This window comes from Girardinichthys multiradiatus, chromosome 10 (genome assembly GCF_021462225.1).
Source record: "Girardinichthys multiradiatus isolate DD_20200921_A chromosome 10, DD_fGirMul_XY1, whole genome shotgun sequence".
In the NCBI taxonomy this organism is placed as follows: Eukaryota; Metazoa; Chordata; class Actinopteri; order Cyprinodontiformes; family Goodeidae; genus Girardinichthys; species Girardinichthys multiradiatus.
Window position 1 is genome coordinate 10,004,513 of NC_061803.1, and position 22,671 is coordinate 10,027,183.

The window sequence follows — 22,671 nt, forward strand, 5'->3', positions numbered from 1 at the left end:
CTTCCTCTTTTCTTTTTTTTCATTGAATGCCAAGCTGTCAGGGACCCTGATTTCCCGTGAGGGGTGTTTCCCACTGTCTGAGGGGGGCGGGCGATGGGATTCCAGTGAGGAATATATTTCTTCTTTAGAAGGGATGCCAAGTTCTCACACTCTTTTCGTACCATGGCGGAAAACAAGCAGCAGAGGAAAAGCCCTGGAAGTGGAGATCGCTCCTCGTCTCATTTGTAAGATATCAGACTTAGTGGGTTGTTGTGCCGTAAAGGTTTTTTCTGTTGTTATTCTTGTGGCTGCAGATCTTTGGCAACTGGGATGCTTTTGGTATGTGGCTAAGACTGAAATAGATGTGGGCAGCTGGAGCAAATTGCTCTTTTTAAAAAGATTGCTTTTGTGAAAGCTTGGTTGGGAATTTGCTCCTTTTTTCTTTTTTATTCATATTGTCGAAAAGCTGAAAAAGTATTTCAAGCTGTGTCTAGAGAGAAAAAAAAAACTAATCAATTTTTTGTTTTACCAGTTTGCGCTTCAGAGAAGTGAATCTCTTTATTGGCTTGAAAGCTTTTCTAAGTACAAGGTTGATCTACCCACTCACCTCCAGACACAACAACGAGGAGAGTGGCTGTGACTCATCCGGCGCTTCTCTCTGCACAGCCTGAGACCAATTGTATTCAAAGCTGCAGATCGCACAGAGATGCTTTGATTTCAATTGACTAAAGTCACCTGAGCCGTGTGACAAAAGGTTTATTTAGATTTGGATTAAAACGTGTATTGGGTTATGTTCAGGCTCTATCACTGTTTTAGTTATTGGTTTTTCAGTTAGAGTTGATGTTTTGCTCCTGACTGCAAGGGCTTGTTTATCTGCAGAGCTTCCTGAAAAAACCCAGTTTATTCAGATGGGAGATCAGTCTGAAACCTGTGGCAGGCTCGTGTGAGCCTCTGCTTCAAGTTGCATGAGTGCAACAGAAATATTTGTACACTTTTCTCTAATATTCCAGTGTTGTAATCAGAAAGAAGTAAAGCACACTACCGGTCAAATGTTTTAGAACCACTTTCTCATTTAATGATTTTCTTTATGTTTATGACTATTTACATTGTACATAGATTCTCACTGAAGGCATCAAAACAGCGAATAAACACATATGGCATTATGTAGCAAACAGAAAAATGTAAAAGAACTTTAAATATGTTACATTTTAGATTCCTTAAAGTAGCCGCCTTGTTGCTGCAATGACTGAAATATTAACCTTTGGCCGTCTCTCAATGAACCTCTGGAAGGTTCTTTCAGGACTCTTTGGAAAACCATTTCGGGTGACCACCTCATGAAGCTCATGGAGAAATTGCCAAGAGAGCAAAGCAGTAATCAAAGCAGAGGGTGGCAATTTTGAACAATCTATTTTAAGTTATTTCACATTTTTGTTTACTACATAATTCCATGTGTTCATTCATTGCTTTGTTGCCTTTGGGTAAGAATCTACAATGTAAATAGTCATGGAAATAAGGAGACCCATTAAGTGAGAAAGTGTATCTAAAACCTTTGACCGGTAGTGTAGATGTAAAGTTAATTATGACTTAATGACTCAAGTCTACTGTTAATATAGGGGATAAACTGGAATGGATTCCCACAGTATAATGTTAAGTAAAAATCACACAATTTTACTTTTACAACATATTTCCAAACATTATGCAAAATAAAATATAATTTGGTTGATTTTATTTATAATGGGAAGCAACAATTATTCAACAAACACAAATCTCAAAGCCTTTCATTGGGATTTTCTGTGAGTAAATATTGCGATGATGTCGTTTGTGTTTATTGTAAGCATCTACTAGCATAAGACTAAATACTATATTAGTTCATAACACTTGGAATATATAACCCCACAGATATTGCAGTCCAGACAGTCCTTTGTAATATGAATATTGCGCACACTGATATTGCAATCATAATATATTCGCGATATGTTTTGCAGCCTCCTTTAATATGGAATTAATTTCAATGTTTACAAAAAACGTTCATTGGTGCAAAACTTGAAAATTAATGCTTACAGAAGCTCTCAGTCTGATTTAGTTTGACAAGGAAGAATGTTGGAAAACGTTTCACTTTCCTTCTGCACAAAGTCAGTGGAGACATACTCTAAAACTCTGTTAGCTGTAATTGTACCAAAATATGATTCCACCAAGCATTAGCTCAGGGGAGTTTGGATACAAACATGTGTCTTTTCACTTGTAAAAAAATAAATAAATAAAACAAATTATATCATTTTTTTCTGCTTTACAATTATCCTCATAAAACCTAATAAAATACATTGAGGTTTGTGGTTATAACGTTAAAAGCTGACAACATTGCAAGTGGATGAAAACATGAAGCTTTATGATTGCTCTGTGTCCGTGGTTTCCGGGGTGTTTAGTCCCACTTCAACTAACAAGTGATTCAGGACTTACTTCTTACTCTATTATTCTCTCTCAAGTCCTTCTGGGTGTCGCATTAAGTGATATTCAGTGTCCATATATCCAAATCCCATTATGTTTCGTAATCATTTCCTTATTTGTTTGCCATAAGCTTGGCAAGAAAACTATTATGAGTCCTTATAGTCATAATAAACTCCTTACACCTCAGATTAAGCATTTATTTCAGACTGGTAATCAGCGTTCTTATGTACTCTGTATGAGATTTCCAGATTTTTGCAGCTCTTATTCCTCTACTTTGCATTTTATTCAATGCTGCTTGTAATTAAAGCAGATGAGAGGAGAGAGATGTTGCTAAAATGCTTTTGCTTTACTTGATGTGCTATATAATTTTGATCAAATAAGCATCAAAAGTATTGCTGTTATTTTTTTCTTTTCTTTTTTTTCTTTTAACTGAAGTGTCAGATAAATCTTAACTTTAATGGTTTCTGAAAATAGATTTTTTTGTGTTCGGACTGTCCTTTAGGGGTATTTTAGGAATTTAGTTGCCATTAAAAATGTTTGGCGTTCCTATGCAGACTGGAAAAGTCTAGAATTTGAGTATTTTTCAGGTGTCAATAAGTATGTAAAAAGAAATTAGAGTATGGAAAATAATATGTATTCCCAGACTTTGTGTCCTGTCCCATTAAAATTCTATCCATTCATCCTGCAAATGTTTTCTAACTGAACAGACACATTTTCACAAACACACAAGATAACAATATAGTTAAAAACAGAACTGTTGATACGGTGCATACAACGGTTAAATGAAAGTAAAAAAACATCCAGAGATATTGCAAAAATATCTTTAAAATGTTCCAGTGATGATTTTTCCATTGAAAGTTAGTGAAGTGAGCCTGATGAACACACAGGATCCAACAAAGTTCAGAATCTTAAATGCAATAAATATTTTTGTAGTAGAAGAGATTTTTATTAGCAAAGAAAATACACATATAGAGGTTGTTGGCTTACCAACTGCAAATAAAACTTTTTTAAATTGGAAAATACTCTGCAAATACAAGTCAAATTCTTATTTTATTTATGTGTTTATTTCAATTTAATGTGAGAGACGACCACTTTCTTCCATGTCGTTGCTGAACTGTGAGACATGCTCTTCACACCTTAAACCTCTTTGTCTGTGATTTTAGGTAGGTGTCCCTGCTCGCATACACTTAGCTGCGTTTTCTTCCTGTCTCTGAGTCCCACTGTGATGTCATTCACAGCAGCTTGTGGAGCATGGGTACAACTGCCAGCGCTGCCCCACAGCCTGTTTATGTAGCACCGCCGCTTGACAACGTCCACGCCAACGGGATGGCCAACAGCAGCATGAGCCCGTTCCACACGGTCAGCATCCACAACAGCAAAGCCAAGTCCATTATCACCAACAAGGTTGCACCGGTCGTCATCACGTAAGTCCCTGCTCGAAGCTGCGTTCTCACAGTTGGGTGTTAATCCTGTTTGATCACTGTGGTGACACCCCCCCCCAAACCTCCAGGCGAAATGTTTGCCCCTGTTATCATCTCGTTTGTCTGCTTAGGCCGAGCAAACGGCAGCTGATAATTAAACTTACCCCCCTTTTTTTTTTACACAGATATAACTGCAGACAAGAGTTTCAAATTCACGACGACATCCTTAAAGCCAACTACAAGGTCGGTCGGATATCGGACTCCTTGCCCGAGCACTACCTTGTTAAGGTAAGGACAACTCAAGCTGCGGGATTTTTGTCACAACAAGGTGCTGCCTTATCCCAGAAAGCTGTGGAGCCATCTCACCTGTCTCTGCATCTGCTATTTTCACATCTACTTGTCCAAATTGCTGAGCTGTGTTGGAACATTGTCATTCGTTTTTTTATGATCAGAGCCAGTCATTGAAGCAGAACGTTTGGCACCTTCATATCAAGGCTTTGATGTGCTCTGTCACCTCTGCTGCATACACTGTTTTGGCAGGGTTACCCCAAAGCTTCTTTTTTTTAAAAAGAATGCTTTACTTTTTCTTTTGAAAGTATAAAATGTTGCTTTATCTCCAAAATAAAATGTTTTTCTGCATGTACTATCCCAAATAGGGGTTAAATTAAGCTTCTGTGTTAAATCTTTGCAGATGGTCCACACAAATGGCTCTCTTTGTGTGCTCCTTCATGCCCAGACATATGTGTCCTGTTAGTTTTAAAATTAGAAACTAGCATTAATCAATCCTCAACAAGGTAATTTGCTCAATATTGGTCAATCCTTGAAGAAAATTGGTTAGAAGCTGCGAAAGACTACAGACGAGGTCTAATTTACAGCAGAACAACCCTGAACATACAGCCAGAACTACAACTTGATTTGATTTGAGTTTTATTTATATCCCAAAGGGAAAATTGATTTGATTTGCGGCAGACATCATAGACACAAAAAGACACAATTACATATGACATCAACAGTCACGCTCTTTGCACAACACAATTACAAATTTCAGGAGAGATACAGCGATCATGGTCACATATTATCACTCTCAGGTGCTGTTGATACATCTTAGCACATGGGAAACTAAAGGACCTGCACGTAACGCATTAAAGTGCATAGGAATGAAAGAAACCACTGTATCAGAGTAGATGTGGAAAGATTAAATGATACAACAGCAGACAGTTGTTTAACAGAAAGTATATATTTTTAAATATTTTCTTTGCCTTACTGCTATGAAAGGTCATTAATTGTCTGTAAGATAACCACATGCGACCTCACATCATATGTGAGAGACTAGTTTTCTATCGTTTTAAAACAAAGACAATATGGTAGACGAAAGATGAAATATTTAGCTCTCTTTACCATATTGTATTACATTTACCACAGTCAGCGCACATTTTGAAAGCTCAAAAGGATAAAATAGAGCCTCTCTGTTGTATTTTACTCAGCATTCCTGTTATCTACAGAAATGCTCACTCTCTCTTGCGGCATGACTGATCTGGCAACATCATCTAAATATTGGGTGTTCTTCTGAATATCTTCTTCCGTCTCTGTGCTTCCTCTGACCTCACTATGAACATTTCACTGATACTGGGAATAGCTGACTGAGAGTGTGGCGCATTTACCGATCGGAAAGAAGATCTGATTTCGATCAACATTGAAGGTTCTTTATGTTTCGTTTTTTTTGCTTTTGATTGTCTTTGGTTTTGAATGTACCCACTTCAGTCACTGCATTGTTGTTTACCTTTGTGCCATTTAAGAAAGAATATTTAGTTATTGTAGCAGTGTTTCACATGTAAACTAGTCTGTGTCAGCTGAACTGTTTCTTGCTGAGAGGTCAAGAACTTGTAAAATGAATAAGAAGAGGCGAGACAAGTGAAACTTTATCTGACCGATTCAGATTAATGTTGTGTTTGTTCCCAGGGTGAATACTTCTTGGTGCAGGATGTGTACAGCAAGGCAGATGTTTTAAACACAACAGGCAGCTATGGAGCGCCCAACTTCCGCCAGGTGAAGGGATCCTACCCGCTGTATGGAATGGGTCAGCCAACCTTGAATGGTTTCAAACAGGTTCTCCAGAGACTTCAAGCCCAAGGACAGGAGGTGATCTGTTATTTTGTTCATTTTTTTAAACTTGATTCCTCGTCTTCGTTTGACATCAATGGTTAGCAAAAGATCGGAAAGAGCTTCCCGTGTTGGAGTCTGTGTACCACTGCCCGGCCTCTTTCTCTAAGAGTTGTTAGTAAATATTTGAGGAATTGAGTCCTTAGAGGAGGCTGTGGCTCAGTTGAAGAATTTAGCAAACATTGAGCTGCAGTCGTATGTTGCAGTACAAAATGTGTAAAAGAAAAACATCAACGTCATTATATACCAGACTTATTTATATTTCTGCTGAATTTCATGTAATGATTTCAAGTTCTGCCATTTTCCCTGAGAGGTATTGCTTTTGGATGATGGCAGCTTTTCGCTGTACAGATCTGTTGTCTGACTTGTTCTCTATTCTCCTTTTTCAAGCAGGAGATTATCTTCTTCTGTGTACGAGAGGAGCCAGTGGTGTTTCTTCATAAGGAGGATGACTTTGTACCGTACACCCCGCGTAGGAAGGAAAACCTACACGAGAACCTTCATGGACTACAAGGGGAGGAGAAGGTAGAACGCCTAGAGCTGACCATCAGAAATGAGGTAGCAAACATATTCAGTTTCTACGTATGAGAATAAAAGCATTTTGAACATGGACTGATCAAAGGTTCTTCCTTTACAGCTCCATGACTTTGCAAAACTCACTGAAAACATCTTCTACGTCTACAACGACATCGAGTTCTTCAAAGATGATCCCCAGAAGATGTCCATAACGTGTGAGGAGGACATCCACGTGACAGAGGAGGTCTACAAAAGGCCGATGTTCACCATGCAGGGCTACAGGTTGTTTATCTCGGTTTTCACACATCGTGGCTTGCTGTTTTCTGGTTTTGTTTCTAGTAGATGTAACAACAAGGTTAGTGTCCATCACCATTTCTTAGGAAATTTCAAATTTTGTTCAGACCTGCAGAGAGAAACGTTTTGGAGTTCAAATATTTCTCCTAAATCTATAATTAACCATGCTAGATTATTTGTTAAAAATGTAAATATTCTAAACATTTTAGAGGCATTTCTACAAATAAGTTAAGATTTAAAATCAACTACAGTACATTTTATTTATTGAACAGTTCCTCAACATTTTTATATATTTGGTTTTTATCCTAATTTTGCACACTTCAAAGCATGAAAGTACAATATATCACAGGATTATTTTCTTCAAGACATTCCTTAAAGAGACAGATTTATCTCCAGTAAATGTGAATATCATAGAAATGAATTGAAACACATATTCTTGGTATACTCATTACACATAAATGGATATATTTCAAAAGTTTGTTTCTGTTTATATTGATAATGATGTCTTACCCTTAATAAAAAACCCAAATTTATTTTCTCAAAAACATTTTAGATTGCATAAAAGCAATAAAACCAGACATTTTGACAGAAATGTTATGTGTTGGTCTACACAGTCATGGGGAAGACTGTTGACAGTTGTTGAGCAGACAACTATCACTGACATCCTCTACGAGGAGGATAAGCCACAAGGTAACTGCTAAAGAAGCTGGCTGTTCAGAGTGCTGCTTCAAAGCATCTTAATGGAAGGTTGAGTGGAAGAAAAAACTGTGGTGAAAAAGGTGCAGAAGAAACACATAAGAAACACTTCTAAATCCAGTATGTTAAAGGACAAGTAGAGGCTGGAAGCTTAAAAGGATAAAACAGAGCAACTCACATGTTCTCCTGTTATCTGCTAAGGTCTGTCTTGCTCCCAAAGTAAGCTGGACAATGATGACCAGTTTAAGTGGCGACATGTATGAACAGTACAGTTTTCTTTTTATGAACCTTACTCATTTTGTGCTCCCTCTGACTCTGTTTCTTAACAGCCTGCTCTTATTAAAATTAACAATTTTAAGTCTTCTTCGGTCATTACAGATGTGCTGTTGCTGGAATAAACACGCTACTTAGCTATGATGCTTAACAGGAAAATAGTTTAGACTTTTAAGTGAGAGGGTGGTCAGATATTACAATGGTCAAGCTGAAAACAGGCAAGTACCACTCAGTAGCTGATTGATTGGTGCGTGCCGACTAAAGATGGGTGCATCCTGTTCATTGACTTATTGACATGAGCTCCACACTTCCCTTTAGGGACAGAGGTTGTGTTATTTTCAGAGAAACAAAATGCTTTGATGTACAGTGCCTTGCAAAAGTACTCATATTCCATACTACTTGAACTTTTTCATTTCTTTGTCATGTTGCAACTACAAACTTCATTGTATATAGTACTTTGTTGAAATAACTCCTGTTGCAATTAAAGCTTCAAGTCTTCTGACAAGCTGTGCAAACATAGAGCCTGACATTTCTGTGTCCTTTCTTTGAAGAATAGCTCAGGCTCAATCAGATGCAAGGCATACTGTATGTGAACATCAGTTTTGAATTCTTGCTACAGATTCTCCATTGCCTTTTGCTGTGGACTTTATTGCATCATTGTAATGCATGAATATGCATTGATTTAAACTACTCCATGGTAGTTGTCGGTTTATACTGAGTGATATTACCCTACTGCAAGGTAAAGTTTCCTCAAGTCCTTTGGTTTATCTTCTTGGATTGCTCTATATTTAGCTCCATCCATCTCCCTATCACCTCTGACCAACTTCCCTGTCCCTCCTAAAGAGAAGCATCCCCACAGCATGATGTTGCCACCACTATGTTTTGTGGAGGATTTGTTTTCAGGAAGATCCACACCACATAGTGTTTTGAAAGTAGGGCTGAATGTTCACCTATGGTCTCACATGAACAGAGCACCCTCTCTCACATCTTGGTTGTTTCCCCTAAAATGCTTGTGGGTAGCTGTAAACAGGACTTCTTGTGGCATTCCAATGTTCCACAGAGAAAGCATTGCCACTTTTTATATATCCAGATTTGTGAAATATATGACTAATGATTGTCCTGAATACAAATGCGTCCCACACTTTTCAGAGTTTTGGTGTACATAAAAATGTTAAACCATGTATCCTTTTTCTAATGTGCATTATTTTGAATTGGTCTGTCACATAAAATCCCATTTTAAGTTTATTGGGATTTTAAGTTTGTGGTTTTAATGTGACAAAATGTGGTTAACGTTTAAGGGGTGTGAATACTTTTGTAATGCTCTGAAGTTGCAGAGCTGGCCTGTGATTCTAATCTGATCTCCTACATAATTCCTTGTTTACTACTAACCTGGTTTTCACCTTGACAAGACAAGTGAAAATCTTAGGAAGTTCATCTGCCTTCAAGTGTTTGTTTAATTGCTACATGCCCCGAGCTACATAACGATGCTATTGACACAACAAAGGCTGCAGGTTCACCTCGGGGTAACTATCTGTTGCACTGCAGGTACTACAGATTACCACTACCAATGGATGGAGCGCCATTGGAGGAAGATTTTGACGCATTTGTTAACATACTCAGGGTAAGCATATGTAAAAATGTCCATCCAACAATTAAATCTCCCTTTTTTGGCTGTGCTGTTCTTGTTGAATCTTGTTGCTATTAAAGTTATTAATGGCTGGAATCCTGCGAAGTGTCTGCATTCTGTCACAGAGGTTGTGAGAAGGTCACACTGGCTTTTATTTAATCCACATTTAAATCTGTCTTGCATGTGCAATCAATAATGGTATAAATATGATAAAAATTTGGAAAAAGAGAATCTGCAGTCACTTTATATCCGCTCTTCAGTCATCTGCTCGGTCTGGTTTCTGTCCTGCCCTTCATTCACGGAGGATGTTCTGTTCGTCTCATTTTGCCCTTTTTTGGAATGACGTGCAGTAGCTGATCGCGTTCCATGTGGTTGGAAAGTGGCTCCTACTTTTTTCTTCTTAGTCAGCCTGAATCTCACTGACCTATTATTATTTCCAAGATGTTAACATAATGACTAATATAGAAGTAGCTTACGTTAATTAAATCCTTCCAACTGAAAATGTTTGACTTCTTAAAACTTGGAAAATTACATGTTTATTCTGCCAGAATGTAATTTTTTGCATCACTATAAGATTGGTTTTATTCATCAGAGTCACGCTTTGATCATCACAGATGTGCTACCGTTTCTCTTCAAGGCCTGTTTTCACTGCAGCTCTCTTCTCTGATGTGCTCTGCTTTGTAGGAGAGCCCCAGCTTGTGTTTGGGCCACAACGCATCCCCACAGCCGCCTACCCTGCTCTTCAGCTGCCAGGTGGGCGTTGGCCGCACCAACCTAGCCATGATCCTGGGCACGTTAGTCATGAATAGGTTCAAAGGGGACACACAACTGCCATCGCAGTAAGAGTTTGGATACTTTTTTTTCCCCCTGGGCTGCTCTGTAATAAAGTGCGTAAAGAGATTTTTGTTGAACCATTTATGGAATAGAATGTGGAATATTTGCTTCGTGTTGCAGAGTTGAGGAGGTAGCCGCTTCAGAGCCAAGACCCTTATTCCAAGTTATCCAGAGTTTGATCAACAAGTTGCCTAATGGACAGCAAGTTATGGAAGAGGTATTACAAAAGAACATGCAAAAATATACAGATTTACAGCTGCAAGTTTTTTGAGATGTGCCTAGCCTGCAAACCTAAAAACTAAAATGTTTGTTAATTCTTCTTTGCAAAATGGCTCAAGCTGAGTAAGATTTGATGGGAAATGTCTGCAATTGATTCTCAATTTGATATAGGTCTAAGCTTTGACTGGGCCATTGTAACAAATGATCATGCTTTGACCTAAGCCATTCCATTGTAGCTCTGGCTGTATGTTTAATATTGTTGTCCTGCTTTAAGGAGAACCGCCATTCCAGTGTCAATTCTTTTGCAGTTTCTTATAAGCTTTCATCCAGAGTTGCCTTGCGGGTACCTTAATCCATCGACCTCTCAATTCTGACTAACTTCCCCAGTGCATGATGCTGCCACCACCATGTGATGTGCAGTGTTTTCAACCCAAATAGTGTTTTGCATGTTGACCAAACATTTAGGTAATAATAAGTAATAACAAAATAAAATATCAATGGAAAAACCTTGTTTTGAAGCAGAAAGGGTATCAAAACACAAAGCAGGATACGTTTTGTATTCTTTAAAGATCCCCTGAAATTGTGTTTTCTTAGTCAGACAGCTAAACATTTGAACCCTTTTTACTTGCAGAGATTGGTTTGTGAGAACTGCCTATTGGGCATAAACTCTGGGTGACATTAGTAGCTGATGTCTGGTTAGTAGTAGTGATAGCAGTGAGTTTCATTTGCCTGATGTTTCCTCCTTGCATTTGTAAGGAGATGAGGGTGTAGAGGCGCATCTAAGAGGCTGTACAGACGTGGGTTTAGCATGTCTGTCTGACTGGTTCCACAGCAAGTAGCTGGGATTGGATTTCTCACTCACTCACTCACTGATAGTTAACTTATGAAAATGTATAAACGTTTGACATGAGAAATGTGTTGAAACCCTGGTTACAGTAGCGACATCAGTTTTGGGGAGCAGCCAAGTCTGCAGATTAGGATTAAATGTTCAATGCACAACATTAAAGACAACTACCTGGACCGATGAGATCCAGCGTTTGTTGCTATATTCGAATCTGATTTTCTTCACTGTGGCTCTGGATATTAACATAAAGGTTTGCTTTGGATGCTGCGTTTTAACCAGATCAATTATAACCCAGAAACCAGAAGAAACGTCTGCTCCGTAATTGGATTATTGTTAACCACAAGTGCCTCAGTCTCCTGTGGCCTGAGAGATCAAATCTGATTAGGTTGTTCACACAGTCAACTTTGGTCAACTTGTTGGCCTTGTAGGACATTTAAGGACGTTTTGATCAGAAATAAAAGTTCCAACATGGAATTTTGTTTTTATACCTTTGAGAAGCATGCTTTGGTGATATCTTTATTTCAAATTGTTTAAAAGAGGCTCAAACCAGTTATTTTGATCTTTTTCAGGTTGACTATGCTATTGCCTTATGCTCAGAGATGCACAACATTAAAGAAGCAATATATGAGAATGCAAGTAAATTGGAAGGGATTGGAGAAGATTATCAGATTCAGGTAAGTCATGACCTTCTTTTGCTTCCAGCAGTTATTGATGCCAAATTTATTCTCACTGATGATGATTTATTATATATACATATATGTATACATAGAGGAGATAATACAACTCTTTTTTTTTTTATCTTTTAGGGAAGCAGTACCAAAGAATACTTTCTCAACAGAACAAAGCAGAGCTTGGAGTGCTACTTCTATTTGATCGTATTTAATGCCTACCTTCATGAACAGGTAACGTTTGTTTATTGTTCATAAATATCTTTTGCCGTTGTGGGATAGGTCAGCTGTAATTCTTGTTTTTTCCAGTATCCTCTTGCCTTTGTGTCCAACTTCAGTCAGTGGATGTGCTGCCATGCCTGGTTGTACAGGTTGCTGGCCTGCATAGACGTGTCTGAGCTGTCTGCTCCTGCCGAGCTGGTCACCAAAGGAGCCCGCATCCTGGTGAGGAATCAAACAGCCTAAAAAACATGCGTTGCACTTTATTTAAGTTTTCTTGCATTGTTATAGTTCTTGGGATGTGGTGTATAAAATCTACAAGTTTTAAATAATAGCCTTCCATTGCAATAAAGTGCAAATTAAATCCTAAGATTAAATATGCTTGTTTATTTAAAATCTGAAATAGGGGCTCTTTGTGCATATCCCACTGGTTTGGATCGTTTTTATCTTTAGTATCAAGCAAGCTGTTTTTATTTTGTCTGTTGCACACGCATCACTAACATTAATATGGAACCTTTGTAACACGATTAACCTTTTAATGAGTGCATATATTTACATATTTTACCAACATTGGGAAGGTTTACCCAGTTTTATATGAGAACAACAGAGTAAATTAAAGATTTTTTGTCAAATGGTTTTTTGAACAATCCTGGGTTCGTATGTCCTGTGGAACAAAAAATTGATTTAAGGGATTCCAGGTCTGGTTAAGTATGGAAGAAAAATGTTGATTCTTTCTGATCTTTTCTAATTTTACTTCCTGCCTTCCTTCCACTTGGCCTTGATCCTTTTGGTCTTTTTTTTTCTTTCCTGCTGTCCTCCTTCCTTTGTCTCATTCCTTTCCTTTCCTTGTGTCCATCCTTCCCATGTCCTTTTTTTTATTCCTTACTGTCTCTGGTTTTTGCATTTTACTATTGACATAAAGGTCTAAGCACCATGGAAATTGGATTCTGGAAAATGTGGGATGTTGGCATGAAAAAATATTACATAAAATAACTGAAATGAATAAAAAACAATACTGCTGCGACATCTGTCCTTATGATGAATATATTAAACCTCTGTACATATCTGAATGTTCTTTTACAAACACTGTCTATTTCTAAATAATCTCATTTAGAGTGAGATCAATTTCAATTCAGACCAGGTACTGGCGGGCCCCCCCGCCACCTACGCCGCCTCCTGAGCTCTCATCTGTATGTTCACACGCACTCTGTGTTTGTCAGCGCTGTGATTCATGCGTGACTACTTGTGTCTGAGCAGGTTGCTGATGAGTACTTGGCCCCCGACGTGCTCAGCACAGTCAAAGAGATGAAGGCGGCCAACTTCAGACGAGTGCCCAAGATGCCTGTTTATGGAGTGGCTCAGCCGACATCAGAGGTGAAGTGCAGTCGCTGATTCTGTCATCAGATTGTAAGCAGTGGTTTAATTATGTCTGTGTGACACATACTGAACCATCGTGAGATGACTGAAATTTTCTGTTAACGGTTTCTGCGTAATGCTGCTTGCATTTTGAGAAGATGCGCGGAAGATAATAAATTTTTAACTGACTTACTGTATACAATGCAGACCACTTTATATACACTCATCATTAGCATGAGATGCGTATTAATTCTGATGCATTTGATCTTTTTAATTTTGCACAGTGAATAATTGTACAGCATACAAATTCTATTAATTTAATAAAAAAGGATTTTGGTGGTCAAGTTTGAATTTAATGCAGACTAGAACAGGTTCAAAATTATACACTTGAACTAAAACATAAACATACAACCGTTTAATGTTTGAATAAATGTTCTTTAGCGAGTGGCAGAGAAACCACATGCTGGACCACTTGTCTTACCTTAAATTGTAGAGCTCCTTTAAATGAATTGGTTTGGTCCATGCTACAGAGCCTGTTTTAAGGTTATTGTTAACCTTGATTATTTATTCCAAAATCAGTTTTAATGTGCGTTTGGCATCATTCTCCATTTGGAACACAAAGCTGTTTCAACGGTTTACTTATCTGACCCATTTTATTACTTATAGTTAAGCAAAATTGGTCAGGATGTATAGAACCAGCCCAGGAACCATCAAGACTTAAGCTTTGATAATAAACTGGTGCCATGTCCACAGCAAAGCAAGTTTTACATCTCCATGAACTAGGAGGGTGCCCTCAAAAAAGAACCTTCTGCTCTAAAGTAGACACATTCAAGGTCGACTAACATTTGTGGCTACAAACATGGACAAGTCAAACATTTTCTGCAGCCACAGTGGCAAGAACAATGTTTGGAGGAGTGAAAGTGAGCCTTTTAAACCTAAGAACATTGTAACAACTCTCTGGCATCATGCAAAGTGGATGGAACAATGAAGAAGAAGGAAGACCTCCAGGTTTTTTCAACTGAAACAATTTTGTGTTCTGACAAGATGGTAAGCCCACATTCACATCAAAACTGGGTTTAGAATTGATAAAGCAAGTTGACATTAAGCTTCTGGAACAGCAGACCTCAAACCTGTTAAAATGTTTTTACACTATGCTTAAAAGCCAACTGCATGCCAGGATCCCAACCAGCTTGAATGAGCTGTCCCACGTCTGATAACAAGAGTGATGAGATATCCAGATTATGCCCAATGCCTTTTGATTGCTACAAAAAGCATTTAGTTAAAGTGCAATGAAGTTGTTTGTTGGATAAATGTTTCAAATGCATAATCAAAAGCCCCAAATCGGTGAGTGTATGTCTACCTTCAAACTGGCACTCTAAATGTAGGATATTCATTAAGAATAAAAACCACAGATGATTTGAAATTTTTTTTATCTTTAGTTTAATTCCTCAACACTTAACCTTTTAGGTTCCTTTCATTTTTTCCAAATTAAACTACAGAGATTATTAATATGCATTACTGTACTTTGGAATATCTAACAGTGCCGACAGATTCGCAGGAAAGACTCATGATTATTTTATGAAGATTCATACGCCCACCACAGGAAGCTCAAGCTGGACTTCCAGCTCTTTGCCTTAATCCTGACCGTGCTCTCTGCAGGCCATTGGAGCAGTTCTCGCCCACCTGACGGATGAGAAGAGGAAGCACAGCCACGTTTTGTGGATCAACCTGCAGGAGGAGTTGTCATTCGAAGTAAACGGACAGATCTTCACTCCCAGGGAACCCTCGTGCCTGGACCAGCCCATCCCGGTCCCTACGTGTGACCCACAGCTGCTACAGGTAGAAATGGGGAAAAAAAATTTAAAATAATATTTTTATGTAAGTACATTTCGCTTAAGTTTTCCAGATTAAAATGGTTCTGTGTTCCCACATGTCTTTCAGAAATTAGAGACCTCACTGAAGGAGGAGATTCTACGAGCTCAGAAGTGGCTGGAGGTGACCTTGGAAAGGGAGAAACAGATGAAGATGTTTAAGAGCTGCCAGACTGTTCAGGAGATCTTCAACCAGCACAAAAGCTCCCACCAAGGCCTTGTGTATAACCGAATCCCTCTGCCAGACTGCAGCTCACCAAGGGAAGAAGTAAGCATCCATCATCACTAATCATCACTCTCATATTTTTTTCACTTCATTTTTATAGATTTTTTTTCTCTCCATTCTCATTAATGGAAAGAGAAAAAGAAGGGGGTGCAAAGTATGGCAATAAGTAGACTGGAAATCAAGGCAGGTCAGGACAAAGAATAAGTCTAAGTCTCCCTCTAGTGGTTAGGAATGTAACTAAACTTTGATCACTACCTCACCATATTAAGCAAATTGCATCCTGTCATTTCTCAAGGTGAAGCTAAGATATCTTGTTGTAGGTTTATACATTTTAATGTGTGTCTTATTGTTTTCCAGGATTTTGATAAGCTCCTGGAGGCCATGAAGAGTGCATTAGCTGAGGACTCCCACTCAGCTTTTGTCTTTAATTGCTCTAATGGCAGAGGCAGGACCACGACTGCCATGGTTGTTGCTGTTCTCACTCTCTGGCACTTTAAAGTAAGCTGCAGAATTAATAAAGTTGTCCATGTGTGCATTAGGGCTGACAGTATTTAGGACATCTTTAACTTAAACCTGACCTGGGTTCTGCAGGGTTTCCCGGACTGTACCGATGATGAGATCGTCAGCGTTCCCGATGCCAAGTACACAAAGGGAGAATTTGAGGTATGTGTGCTCAATGCAAATGCATTTATTGCTACAGAAAACTAATAAGCTCACTTAAGACAAGTTGTACGTAAAATCAAATGTTTAGAACTGCATCTTTATGTTCTTTTCACAATAGGCCAAAGCAGTACAGCTTGCATTCATATTGCGATGACTATTACAATTCAATATATTTTGTGGCTCTAGTAAGGTCAGGTAAATGAAAAAAAAATCTCTGAAGCTCATAGTTGGAGGTTTGCATCAAATTGTAGCATCCTGGGGGTCACAAAGTTTCCATAACAACCATTGGAGGCTTTACCAACTGGTTGTGTTGGAGTCATGCAAGGAAACATCCTTTTCTGTCCTACCATCATAAACTTAAACATGTGGAGTTTGCTATACTCTACTGAGAATTTTATCTGGACCCGTGTCCTTTGGTGAGATGAGACTAAGAGTTGTTTGGCAACAAGCACTACAGATTTGCTGTGATACAAAGGATGAACATGCAGAGGAACATGTCATGCCCTTTGTTAAGTATGGTGAAGGATCTGTGATGCTGTGGGGCTGTTTCTTTTCCAAATGCTATAAGAACTCTGTTAGAGTGAATGGCTTTATGAACTATTTAATATATGAGGACAAATGGCCAAATCAATGTTCATCAGGTACAAATTAAACTTAAATCTCAGTCCATAGATCTAAAGCCTAAATAAAACCCTTGAGATAAAAAACTGCTGAAGAGAAGAGTATAAAAGAGGAACAAGGACTCTGGATGAACTAGACAGGAATGTTGAACAATCCTTTTCTCTGTATGCTCCAGCTTTTTGAAATGTATTAATATAAGACAAAGTGTATTAGCCAAAAAAACAGTTGTGCAGAAGTATTTACAGCTCGGGTACCAACAATTGTGCCATTTTGATTTTGCCAAAAGAATTAGTTCTTGACATAGGATTTTTATTTTCTCCCTGAATAAATGTAGTCCAGTTAAAGATGAAAAGGTTCCATTATTTTCAGGTGATATTATGCTACTACAAGAAAAGATAAATTTACTTTAAGGACTTTTACACATCTTTACCAGTAGTGCCAGTATGTTCGTTTGAATACTGAGACACGCTCACTGATTTATTTTTCTCCTAAAATAAAATGTGATATTATCAGCTATTTCTGATTTTTATTGATGGTTCTCCTTGTAACTGAGTCAAAATTTAAACAGGGTTAAGCAAACTCATTTTTAATTCCTAAATAATCATTGAACCCAACTTTTACAGGTTTTCTGTTAATCCTGCTTCTTGATTTCTCTGTAGCCTGCTCAGTTATCCTTGTGTTTTATTTTTGCTTTACTAGGTGGTCAATTATTATAGTTGGTGTGCCATTTTGTTTGTGTTTTGTTGACATTTTACCAAGCACACCCTGAGCTAAAAACACTACTTAAGGCACAACTCAAATAAAAAAAACAACATTTTGTGCAGTTTTTCCACAGGGCTTACAGCAACCCTTAGGTATAATGTTAACTACAGTCAGTGCTTGAGATTGAAAACCAGTGATGCAGTCTTATTATAAGCAAGAGCTTTTCTCCTCTGGTCTGTAAATTAGAGGCACTGGCTTGTTTTTTTCTTTTCTTTTCTCGGTTCAGAGCTGTGACAATGAGTGGTTGGAACCTGCTGGCTGTTTCCTTAGCACAGGCGGCCACACTCTGCAGCCACACAATGCCACATGGCAATCACAGCAGTGTGTCCATTGGATTTTCTCAGAGGCACAGAACGGTCACCACGGAAACCTCTCAAGAAAGGGATGTCGTAATCCCCTCTGAATTAACTGCAAAAAATGTTGTGATGACTGCAAAGTCTGACATAGTATTGAGTGTAGATTATTTAAGAAGCAATCTTAAATAATCTCTCTCATTTTACCTAGCCTATGCCTTCTGAATTTCTGTCATGGGGTTTTTGCTATTTGCAGAGAACTTTGTGGTATTTACTGCTGCTGTTGGCTTCTCAATCAGCTCCACTCTAAAAAAGATGCTTTTAGTGATGAATTTGTAGACATGGTGGAATATGTTGACATTTTAAAGCCATAAGGTTTTTCCTGGAACTGTAAGAAATCTAAACCTAAAGGGTTTCAATATTGGTTTTGTTAAATCAGATAAGCTGGACTCTGAGTTTTGTAGTGTAAGTGCATTAACTGAAAATGAGGATATGTGGATGTGGTTACTGTTTGTTTCCACTGACAAAAGGAAGTGGAGCCGCTTTATTTTTTTATTTTTAAACATTTTTGTTAATAAAGCTGCACATTATTTAAAAAAATATATTGTAATTGTAATGTTATTATCACAAGGGACTGTTTGGAATGCGATAGCTGTTTGCTAAAATATTTGAAGTACCTTGAGTTCAAGCTTTGTATACGAATTAAGATCTTTAGCTTGTTTGATAGAGTCTAACTGCAGTGGATGCCCTTACCTGATAGGTTACTGTGTCTAAAATGCTAAAGGTCACAGACTGTCATCAGCACAGATGAAAATAATAGTTTATAATAATAATAATAGGGTCATCGGACAGATTTTGTAATATTGTGCAGCCCTAGTTTTCAAATGGCATTTCTATTGATTGATATCTGATAAATCTTACAATAGCCTCATTGTATGAATATTTTGACATCTAAAAATGCTGGCACTTGATATATTTATTACTATCAACTTGTTGCAAAACGTGAAGAATAAGGCATTTCTGTATCACCTGATCCAGAGCATTTTCACATCACAATGTCCTTTCTAGGGTGTTAGAGTGGTCTTTTATGGTTTATAAAGAACTCAGTGTGTTCTCTATTAGATTTTACACATGCAAAAAACTTCAGTGATGAGACTGGGGTCGTCCATGGCAACATATCTTGGTTCTGGGTGTTGTCTGGAGGAGCCTGACTGCTTCAGCGCTTATCCATAATGTGTGGCTTGCATGCATAAGTTATTATTGGTCATCAGGAAATTTGGAGAAGGAGGGGCTATGCTCCCAACTCCCAACTGTACCAAAAATGTCATATCTCTTTGCCTCGTGTAGGGTGTTGTCTTCTGAGTGGAAGCATTTCCTGTTTTGATTGTGAATAAGTTACTTAGTTTTAGAATATGAAGCCATAATAAATTAAAGCAAAGTTTTATTCATCTTACATCTTTGTAAATTTAGCATTGAAGGAGCGGGACTTTCTCGCCTTCTTTGCGCCGGACAACAGCCCTGAACGTCCCATTAGTCCTGCAATAAAATTGTTTAGATCAAAGCACATTGATGTGTTACAATGACCCAGTAAAATCCCAGACTTACAGCTAATTGAGAATATGTAGCAATACTTAAAACGTTATGTCCACAGATGCTTTTCATCCAACCTGATTAAGCTTGAGTTATTTTGCAAAGAAGAATGGACAAAACTTTTATTCTGTAGATGTAAAAAAGGTGGAGCTGAATACAACTTTGTGCACACTTTTCAAATTTCTATTTGTAATAAAAATCTTTTAAATTGATCTAGCCTTGTCATTCCACACCACAAATCTGCACTACTTTGTGCTGCTCTATCACAGAAAAGTTAAAATGTTAAAAAGTTCATGGGGTATGAAAACTACGGCAAGGCACTATCCATAACACTTATTTTGGTTTGATTTCTCTAATAATCTTGTGTTTGTGTTAAGTGGCTGAAAATGACATCTTTTAATAACATATTTTTCCTAAAGCAAGAAATAAAATCATGCATTTGTTTAGCTTGCTTACCCAAAATGATTGAATAAACCTTTATGCATTTATAGATTCTGAAGTGTCCACCGATACTAAACTGAATTCTCCCAAATAATTTCTCATTTGGGTAAATTTGCTGATTCACTACTAATCCAAGTTAACAACTTGTAGCAGCAGGTTTAGCAGCCAAAGAAAACATTAATTATAAGGTAAACAAAGTGGGACAAATTTTAAGAGACTGAATAAGAAAAGAGGGTTCTGCTGCGAGCCCTTCCTCTCTCCTGTTCCTGACTTCTCAGAATCAAAAAAGGTCATTTAGATGATTAGATGATTGACCGGTTTCTGCAACACTGTTTTTGTGCTTTAACGTCACGTGCACGTGTTGCTGGAAACGTTCCCAGTTTCTGCAGGGTCAACACTATAAATGAACACGCTGACACACATTTGCAACAGTGCACTAATTGGGTCAGCACAGACAGGCGGGGTTCTTTACAACCGACCTAAGTTTCAAATCTAAGCCAAGAGAAATGCCTCTTGTTTTGCAAGCATTTATGCAGCATCATATGGATGAAAACATACATTAGAAGAGGTTTGAAAGACTAAATGACTTTCTAGGTCTGTCTGTCTTTCCAGAGGGAGCAATTAAGATAACGGGTCTTCCAAATAAAGTTGAGCAGGTATATTGGCACTAGATATATGATCCAGAGTTCCTTTGCAGTGAAAAGAGAAGCTTACAGAAGGACATTATTCTACACGTTTTGGTCAAGTGGATTGATGGAAATCAATTATTATCAAATTTTATTGAAATAATTAGAATCAAAGCAAATATTCATTAAGATAAAATTATAATTAATTAGTGTGTTTGTATTCTTCTGTATAAATTTTGCTTTGCATTATGTATCTACTAAAAAATGCTATAAACCTTAATTCTACAAATTTAACCTAGAAAACATGAGAATAAATCTTGTGGAATGAATATGTAGATGTAGAACCTATTGATCTGTCATAGCAAGATGCATTGTACAGATCCCCACTAAACCAACCTGGAGAAATATTGCTACTAATATTTTAATCAAAGACAAAATCATTGCAAAGTTTAGAATCTTATATTAGCATATATTAGCATGGCTAATAGTGACAAAACAGCAGTCACTGTGCGTTTTCTAGAAAACGTTTATGCTTTAACTGTGATTTCAAAAAGCCTACATTTTCAGATTCAGAATGTTTCCTGAAAGAAAGAGACTGAGAGGTCAAAAGGACAAAATAGTCCCAATTATCATATACGTTTAGCCTTTCAGTTATCTGCTTAAAATACAGCAGATTTCTCTTGCAGCAATCAAGCTGAAAATCAGCCTACACTTGCTGCTCAAATTGTTACCTACCAAGAGAAATAAACTAATTTGCAATGGTCAAGCATATGGGTTGTTTGCAGGTGTCAAATTTCTAAACCTGCTTTAAACTGCTCCGCAACCTAATCCCTGAACTGTCTGGTGTGTTCCTTTGTTCTTCATTACATTGTTTGTTCTCTAACAAACCTGTGAGGCTTTCTTAGAACAGCTGGATTTATACTGAGATTAAATTAAACACAGATAAACTCTATTTACTAATTAGGAGACCTCTGAAAACAATTAGTTGCACTGGATATTATTTAGGGTGTCAGAATATACGGGGCTGTTTTCATATGTGTTTTTTATGTAAAGAATTTTAAAAACCACCTATCATTTCGTTTCACTTCACAGTTATGCACTTTTGTAGGCCTTTCACATAAAATCCCAATAAAATTCAATAACGTTTTGTGGTTGAGGTGGGAAAAAATCTGAAAAAGTTCACGAATAAAGTTTATGAAGATGAAAACCTTTAAAAGGTATTGCATAATGCTTGTTACAGTTTTGCAGTCTTATCACAACTTTTAGAACAACTTTAGGCTTCAGCAGTGCTGCATAAAAAGTGTGTGCGTTGTTTCTGCAGGTTGTAATGCGTCTGGTTCGCCTTATCCCCGATGGCCACAGGAGGAAGAAAGAGGTAGACCTGGCGCTGGATTCTGTCAGCGAGACCATGACCCCCATGCACTATCATCTGAGGGAGATCATCATCTGCACTTACAGACAGGTACACCCCAAACATGTGTTATTTAACCAGTCTCCAGGACTCTGAACAGCCATTTTAGAATAAAAATGGGCTTGTTAGTTAGATGTAGGTTTCAAAACTGTCTAAGCTGAGGATTTATTTCACTGAGGATCAACTATAGAACTAAAATCAAACTGAAAATCCAGTGTTTGCAAAAATATTTCAGATATTACAGAGAGTTGTGTACAGGTTATCAATTTTGATCATTTCTTGTCTCAGAAGGTCGGATCATGCAAAAAAGAAGGAAAAAGACATGCACTGCATTTTATTGTATAGCCTTTTTTGCTATTGGTGGCAAGCAACAGTTGAGATAATTTTTGTGCAGTTGCACACAAGGACCTGTAGATGGCTTCAGGGCTACAAATGTATGTGGGTCCACTGCTTTCTATGGAAATAATGGTGGCTCAACACACTTCATCTCTGAAACTTAATGGAGATACCTTAGATTCATAATGAAAAAACAGTTGGAGGGGGAAAATGCTGGAAAAGAGGAGGGTTTAGGAGGTCGACCTGTTGGAAGTATTTTTATTTTCAAGCTGATCATAGT

General features: G+C 37.8%; 1 protein-coding gene across 9 annotated transcripts in view; it reads left to right on the plus strand.

Moving 5' to 3' along the window:
• pald1a (phosphatase domain containing paladin 1a) overlaps nucleotides 1-22,671 on the plus strand; it is a 76,671-nt gene that overhangs the window by 13,720 nt on the left and 40,280 nt on the right. For 2 of the 9 annotated variants that reach the window (XM_047378127.1, XM_047378130.1), the window contains exons 2-18: nucleotides 3,663-3,848; nucleotides 4,031-4,133; nucleotides 5,805-5,984; nucleotides 6,396-6,563; nucleotides 6,643-6,803; nucleotides 9,330-9,405; nucleotides 10,096-10,250; nucleotides 10,366-10,462; nucleotides 11,878-11,982; nucleotides 12,115-12,210; nucleotides 12,286-12,420; nucleotides 13,453-13,569; nucleotides 15,211-15,390; nucleotides 15,493-15,690; nucleotides 16,006-16,146; nucleotides 16,240-16,311; nucleotides 21,966-22,106. In XM_047378127.1, the coding sequence (XP_047234083.1) occupies nucleotides 3,676-3,848; nucleotides 4,031-4,133; nucleotides 5,805-5,984; nucleotides 6,396-6,563; nucleotides 6,643-6,803; nucleotides 9,330-9,405; nucleotides 10,096-10,250; nucleotides 10,366-10,462; nucleotides 11,878-11,982; nucleotides 12,115-12,210; nucleotides 12,286-12,420; nucleotides 13,453-13,569; nucleotides 15,211-15,390; nucleotides 15,493-15,690; nucleotides 16,006-16,146; nucleotides 16,240-16,311; nucleotides 21,966-22,106 (2,298 nt within the window). In that variant the 5' untranslated portion in view covers nucleotides 3,663-3,675. Of the gene's footprint in view, nucleotides 1-67; nucleotides 319-3,587; nucleotides 3,849-4,030; nucleotides 4,134-5,804; nucleotides 5,985-6,395; nucleotides 6,564-6,642; nucleotides 6,804-9,329; nucleotides 9,406-10,095; nucleotides 10,251-10,365; nucleotides 10,463-11,877; nucleotides 11,983-12,114; nucleotides 12,211-12,285; nucleotides 12,421-13,452; nucleotides 13,570-15,210; nucleotides 15,391-15,492; nucleotides 15,691-16,005; nucleotides 16,147-16,239; nucleotides 16,312-21,965; nucleotides 22,107-22,671 lie in introns of those variants that run through there. The other 7 variants (XM_047378131.1, XM_047378128.1, XM_047378126.1 and 4 more) reach the window with 6 other exon arrangements.